The sequence below is a fragment of the Thalia democratica genome, unplaced genomic scaffold (genome assembly GCF_965202585.1).
Source record: "Thalia democratica unplaced genomic scaffold, ktThaDemo2.hap1.1 HAP1_SCAFFOLD_1143, whole genome shotgun sequence".
Classification (NCBI taxonomy): Eukaryota; Metazoa; Chordata; class Thaliacea; order Salpida; family Salpidae; genus Thalia; species Thalia democratica.
In genome coordinates, this window is record NW_028140053.1 from 1 (window position 1) to 7,597 (window position 7,597).

General features: G+C 26.4%; 1 protein-coding gene across 1 annotated transcript; it reads left to right on the forward strand.

Moving 5' to 3' along the window:
• Positions 1–1,046: 1,046 nt before the first annotated feature.
• LOC145847898 (rhodopsin-like) lies at positions 1,047–6,800 on the forward strand (the record flags this gene model as incomplete). Its single annotated transcript, XM_082953751.1, has 4 exons — positions 1,047–1,212; positions 2,655–2,773; positions 3,551–3,774; positions 6,630–6,800. Coding segments are annotated over 4 exons (680 nt in total), but the record flags the coding sequence as incomplete, so codon positions are not given.
• Positions 6,801–7,597: the final 797 nt, after the last annotated feature.

The following is a 7,597-nucleotide window of genomic DNA, read 5'->3' on the forward strand; positions in this document are numbered from 1 at the left end:
AAATGTTATTTAAAATAAATGACTTGTTTATTTGGCTTAATTATTTGGTGGCTAGTTGTAAGAAAGAAAACAAACAACTAAATTTCATATTATACTATATCGTCAAAAAGTACGCACTACCCGTGCTAAGTACGCACTTTTTGGTCGGGTTCAATTTGCGTACTTAAGCGGTAGTGTACTGTATACTCGTTTCTTTTCTTCTTTTTTTTTAAATACAATTCTAACACTTCTTAAAGAAGCTATAATAGGAAATTAACTAATAAAGCTTAAATATGCATTTGCCAATTAGTCTAAATACAAATCTTAATATTTACAAAAAAAAAGTAAAAAAAAAATTAATGTTATGTATATATAAAAATATTTTTTTTTATTTCTCGCATGTCATCAACAAACTTTTTTACCTAATTTTGAGTAAGCCTTCATAGGTAAATTTAAGAATAATACATTAATAATTAAATATGCATGTGCTAAGTAATCCAAGTATAAACAAAAAAACATGTTGAAAGCACAAAAAAACTAATAATACTGTTATGCATATAAACGAAAATACTTATTTGGTGTTCCTTTTAATCATTTTTACACATTTTTATTACCTTTTTAGCACAAAATACTTATAAGAAAATTTTTGTAAAAATATTTCAGCGTATTAGATTTTACTTTCTTTAAAGAAGTTGTAACCTATAATTCAAGTATTCACACGTTTGTTATTAGTGTTGTTTATTTTCTTTTAAAAATTAATTTAAAGTTATATATATTTTTTAGTTCTTATGTTACTAAACAAGATTCACAGTACATTATTAAACAAAAAATTCAGTTAATTTTCGTTTAGTTTTATTTTCTTTCATTTTCCTTTCGTTTAACTGATTGTTTTATTACTAAAGACTTAAATATTTATATGGTAAAAAAACTATGTGTAATAGCTCATAAGAAACTTTCTAAGCATGTGGTGTACGACTCGATAACCGAAAGGTTCCTTTGTACACCAGGTCCTTAGACCAAACTTTTTTAGCGTTTTTTTTAATCGTTCAATAAACAATACATTCCAGCATGTCACCAGCAAGCGTTTTTCGATGGTTTGTTTGCGTACGCGCAAATATACACACTGACGATCATTGCCATTCAAAGATACAAAATTGCAAGATGCCACAGGAGTCAATATCAACCGGATGTGGTCATTTTACTGGTCAAGCTCGCTTTTATATGGACCGCTGCGTTAGTTTTTGCTAAAAAACTAACAATTTATTGGTAATTGGGTTTATTACTAGATTTAAACTAGTGAGTAACTATTTGTTGAAAATAGAACAGCTTTATTTTTGTAATAACTACTTAAACTTATTCGATTATTTAACTATAATTTTAATTAATATTTATCAATTAGTAGTTATTTTCACTGCTAAGCTTATTTTTGTTATTTGTTTTTATGATACTTGTATTTTAAAAATTGACTTTTCTTAAGCAAGAATTTTTAAATCTTTAAAAAAAAATAAAAAATGGTTTCAAACTGTTTTCTATTTCAAAGTAAATGCTTAAATTAGCTATGAACCTTACAGTGCTTACGTAAAAAAAAATTTTTGATCAAATTTCTATTATGTGTTGGTTGGGGTACAAAATAGTTTGTTCGTATAAAAATAAAAAGTACGTAGTTTTTAATTAAAAAAACTGAATTTCTTACGTATTTTCATGACTGAATTTCTAGTATTTTAATTATTCATCAAATTTTACGTAATGTCTGAAAATTATTCTTGTTTATTTTGTACCAAACAAACCAGCAATATAAAATATTCATACTCTAACACTAAATTTGAGTTTGTTGTTTGTGTTTCCTGTTTTGTTCGTAAGTGACCTATTAAAAACAAATAATCAAAATAACTTAAATCAAAGCCTGAAAAAATATAAAAAACTTAAATTTGTTTACTTTTGTGCAGAAAAATAAAGATAAAAATTATTGACGTGCGTGAAAGAATCGTTAACTTTTTTTGTTCTTTTAAAAATGGAAACGGGTCAAAATTGCACGAGGGGACTAAACTGCACGAGAACAAAATTGCAATACGACACTTTTGCACGAAGCCAAATTTGCAGATTGGAACAAAATTGCAAGAAGAAATTTTGCACCAAGGGTAAATTTTGCACGAGAGCAAAAACAAAAAAAAAGAAAAAAAAAGACAATAAAAAAAAAGCTACTGACTGAGGGTAAGGGTTAGGAGTAACAGTGATAATAAAAAAAAAAATGACGAATAAAAATTATTATTGAAAAATAAAAACAATTAAAAACAAAGCTACTGACAGAGGGGTAACAGTGATAGTAAAATAAACTAGTTTAAAAAAAAAATTAAATTAAAATTAGAAATAAAATCAACCCGTGCAAAACTGTCTCCTTACAAAGTTGTCTGCTTGTGCAAAAGTATCTTCGTGAAAACTGACCCTTCATGCAAAATTATCTTCTCGCAACTTTATCTTTGTGCAATTTTATCCCCATGTGCAACTTTGTTCGCTCGTGCCGAAAGTTTTAAGCAAAAATTCGAGCGTTTTAATTTTTGATAGCCGAAGTTACTAATTATATACTGTAAAAAATAATTACTACTTGTAACATAACTTTCTGTTTTTCATTTTGATTATGTTAAAAGAACCAGCAAAAAACTAATATTACAAAACAGGGGGTTTTTGTCCGGACTACCATATGCTGGTTTTGGTAAGTTTACATACGACAGACTTCACATTCATTGCACTTTCAACTACTACAAAACTGACACGTCAACTTTAATTAACGACCAAAGTGACACATCAACTATGAATTTCTTAGTTGTCATTATTTGTTTAGGTTTTTTAGGTTAGTCGTTTTGAAGTGTTACATTTTAGCTAAAGCAAAGTAACAATTTAAATTTCAACATTAAATATTAAGCGTATAGTTGCTAACTTAAGAGTTTTGAAATAAAACTAAATATTAATTTTAACAAACACGTCTTGTTTATAACTACTTTATTTATAACAGGCTATATAACTTTATTAGGGAAGCATTTTTAAGCAACAAACTTTGTATTTTTTAAATTATTTAAAGCTTAAAATTTATCGAAAATATACAGGTTAAGTAGTTGTTTAGTTACAATATTTCATAGAACAAAGTTATTCTACACAAAGTTTTCAATTACTGAAAATATATCATACAAAAGTTAAAAAAAAGTTAAAATCATATAATTTGTTTTGCTTTATACGTATAATGTTATAAATTATTTGTGTGTGTTGATGTTTCTCTGTTGTTTTTTACATTGTTTCAATTTGTTTTTACAAGCAAAAAGCTTATTTGTTATACAACTTTTTGTTTTAAAAGATTAAAAAACTTAAAGTATTTTAACGCTCTAATACACAACAACAGTTTAAAGACTACACATTGTTTCATTTCTTTATTCAACCGGTTAACCAACAGAAACCTAACAGAAATTTAGTTAATTTAAAGTTGAAATGTCAATTTAAAGTGTAAGCATACACATACAGTTTAATTTTTAATTTCATCAATGTAAAAAAAAGAAACTTTAACAGTTTACAACATTCACAGCTCCCCTTCTCACAATCATCTTCTGTTACGTCATGATCACGCGCGTTTTCACCACCGTGACGTCACGGCTGAACGAGCATTCGACTATGACGTCACGATTGAAAAATATGAGGGAAAGAAAGCGTCACAGCAAGCTGTTCAGGACGACGGTGAAGGCGGTCTCTTCCTTTGTGGCCGGGTGGACTCCCTACGCAGCCATAGCTTTTGTGTCCAAACTCGGATTCGTTAGTTTTTTTTATGTATTTTTTTTTTGAATAAAAAATAAAAAAAAACTACAATTTATTTGTACTTTTCTTTGGTTCTGTAGTCTAACATAAGTTATAAATAGTTTCGTAAATATTATATCTATTTATTTTTCAACTGTTTATGCTGGGTTTCTTGAATGTTAACTGAAAGTATTAACTGTTTTTTTCAATTGATATGATGTTTATTATACTTCATATATACTGTGTTTATTATACACACTATTTAAAAAAAACCCTACGATGTTCTCTTGCTGTTTCTGGTACAAAATATACAAATAAATTTGTTTAAAGAAATATTTTTATGAATTAGCGTTTTCATCTCTTTGCTTTTAACGATATTGTTGCTATTGTTTTACAACTTAAGTAAATGATATTTATATTTTGTTTTGGTAGACAAAAAAAAAGACTTACTATTTGTAGTACTTTTGTTGTAGAGTGCTCTATCTAAGTTTTTACACTTTATTTAATTTATTAAAGTGATTAAAGTTTTTAAAATGGCTATCAATTTTATGATTTATTGTTAATTTGTTCTTTTTCTCGCATACATTCTTTGTCTGTATTGAATCATAGCGTAAAGTTCAGTTTGTTTAAACATTATTTATGCCAGCAAAAATCAAATTTATCAAACAAGTTGCTTTTAAACATTTCAAAAGTATCTAGTTTCAAGTGAGTTTGAATAGCAATTTAACTTCTGTGTATTTGTTTCGTAAAGTTAATATCATTTATTGTTTATTTAATCATACGGTATGTAAAAGTCGATGCATGTTGTTTATGTTAAATCTTTAAATAACGTAAGTGTATTCATACATATTTTGAAATTATATGCATTATGAAACTTTCATAAATGGTAAAGGTAAAATTTTAGGACATTCTATAAAAATTAACCTTTTGATTTCAATTATGTACTTACTATAAATGCTAAAATTACCAAAAAATTATTTTAAGGAAATAAAAGTACTTTTTTTAACTTCACAACTTAAAAAAATGTTAAATATTTAAGTCCATTTTTAGAGGAGTTAGTTAGTTATTAATGTTAGATATTTTAAAATCAAAAGTTTGTATCTGCAGTTACGCTGAATTAATTTCATTGATATGCATATTTGGCAAGTAAACATTTTAAATCAATAAAGAATATTTTCAGTCCGTTTAAACTATAAAACAATCTAGATTTGAAATTAAAAAACCAAAAGTAAAAACTCCATTCTTTCCTTTGAAAGATTTGATATTATCACATAACGTATAAAGTTCATTTCAACTTGTATTTCTTGTATTTCATGTAATTTTATTAATTTGTCTTAAAGTTAAAAACATAGATAAGTGGATATTATAAAGGGTATTAATGTAAATAGATATGTTGTTTTTTTTTCTTTTGAAACAAAGGTTTTTGAGTTCACATCAACTAGCGTAGTAATAAAAATCAGATAAAATGCTTACCTAAGACATTAAAGAATTTTCTTATTATTTTTCGTTATCACTGCTTTCGTTTTAACCCATTAGCTTGAACATAATGCGTTTTTAATACAAGTTGTTTATTTTACTATTATTTTTGATAAGTTGCCATTATATAACACTAATTATTTAATAACTTACTATTATGTATTAGGATCAATTATAATGTTTGCTTGTCAACTGTAAAATCAAAATTTTAGATATTTTAACATTTTCTTATGAGTTCCAAGAACAAATTTAATATAAATAATTTTAATAATAACAAATTGAAAATAAAAATTTATTTTGATACTGATTTTTACTAAAATGTTTAAACACAAATCACAAATTAAAAAAAAAGTTTAGAAGTTAATTTTTTTTTTAAGTTACTTTCTTTTTTAATAAAACGATTATTTACGTAATAAATAATAATCTATAAAGCTACAAAGCATAAAGTAAACTTTGACTTTTAAACAATAAAGAATGAATAGGTAACAGAGAGACAGATTCTGGTTTTGATTTAGTTCAAAGATCAATGTAAGTTTTTTAAACAAACACTTATACGTGTTGCAGTGTTAACTAATATTGTTTAGCTTTGTTTGAAGAAGTATTAAAAATATACAATCAATAGCTTTAAAAAAGATATTTATGTTAAAAGTTGTTTTGAAATTGTTATTTGTATAACATACTTTTGTACACACATGCAATTCCTTTACAAAAAAAATTTATTTACTATAGAAACTATATTTTTATACACGAACAATTATACTTAAATTGTAAAAGCTTATTGAGTTGGAAATTGTTATTTTTATAGATTAAACAAAAAGTTTATTGATTTGTTTAACTCAAATAACTCCCATTTTGTCAATGAAATTTTAGTTGTTCATACTTTTATAGACACCTATTTACATACATACCTTTAAAGTTTTACTAAAAAGTTTTAGCTTTAGTCATGTAAAACTTTCTCCTATCAGGAAGCAACAGGGAAAGTGCTTAAGTGATGTTTTACTTTCAAGTTCATGCTGTTTATGCAAAGTTAATTCAATACAACTCATCATATACAACTGTTCAATAAGCTAATGACTGAGCGACCACCAATATTATCAATTAAGTTTAACTCAACCTAAAACTTTACAATCTTGTAACACACTTTATACAGCTGTTACAAGCACATAGTCACATCAAACACTGGTACTGTTTTGAAGTGTTAGTATACAACAGGAAATGATAACAATATCTCTTAACTTTTCAAGCGCTTTTTTACATTGTTCAGTAAATGATATTGCTGTGAATCGATTTATAAACTATAAAGCGAACATATTTAGTTAAATGATAACACTTGAATAATTTTACTGATACTGCTTAAAAATGTTAGCATAAGAAATGACAATATTGCATCTCAACAGGAAGTCAAGGGGGAAGTTCAGTTAGCCGCGTCACTGATCGCAAAAACGTCATCAACGACAAACGCGTTGGTGTACGCCTACGGACATCCCGACTTCAAAAAGTACTTGAAAGAAAAATTTTGCAGAAGTGAACAGGACATTGAAATGACTGGAAAAGCAGAGGGTCTTTAGGCAGAAGGTTTATCTGGATAAAAAATGTATATTTCCTTTTAGAATTTTCCGGCTGTGTAGTTTTGTCACCTTGATGGTGTCAGTGCCGCTGAACTTTGTTGCTTTTTTTTTTCCTTTTTGCAAGGTGACAGTTCAAACATACACGAAAACACTTTTGAACGAAGGATCAAATACGTGCAAAGACAATTTTGCACTAAGGCTGAAAAAGTGTCCCTTCGCGCAAAATTTTACACCCATACTTTTGTAGTTTTACATTTTTAGAGAGGTATATTTTTAAAAAACCCATCAAACTAATAACACATCAGTTTGTAATTGTTGACTTTTTACAGGCAAACTTTTAGTAGACTTAACACTTTTTCACAAAAACATCTTTGCTTAAACTTATGTTTGTGTTAATGAACATTTTTTATAACCACTTGCGGTCTCAAATGAATTTTTTGTACAAATAATAAACTTAGATAATTAATATTATTCTACATTGACGCGTTTACAAGTGAATACTTTTTTGTTTTAATTATGTAACGTGAAAATTTAAAACATTTTCTGTAGAACTTTTGTTTTTTAAACTGTTATCGTATCTGTAGAGACATTACTGTTGACACTTATTTATTACTAGTTGAACTTTACTATTTATCTAAAGATAATTTAAGTTTAGTAGTAATAAATAAAATGTTTCAATTTGAATAATTGCAAACGTACTTATTATACAAACAGACCGTAAATATGTTTTTTTTTCAAGGTATAAATTACTTTTATGTTTATTAGAATATTCTCACTACTTAAACTAGAAAACTGAA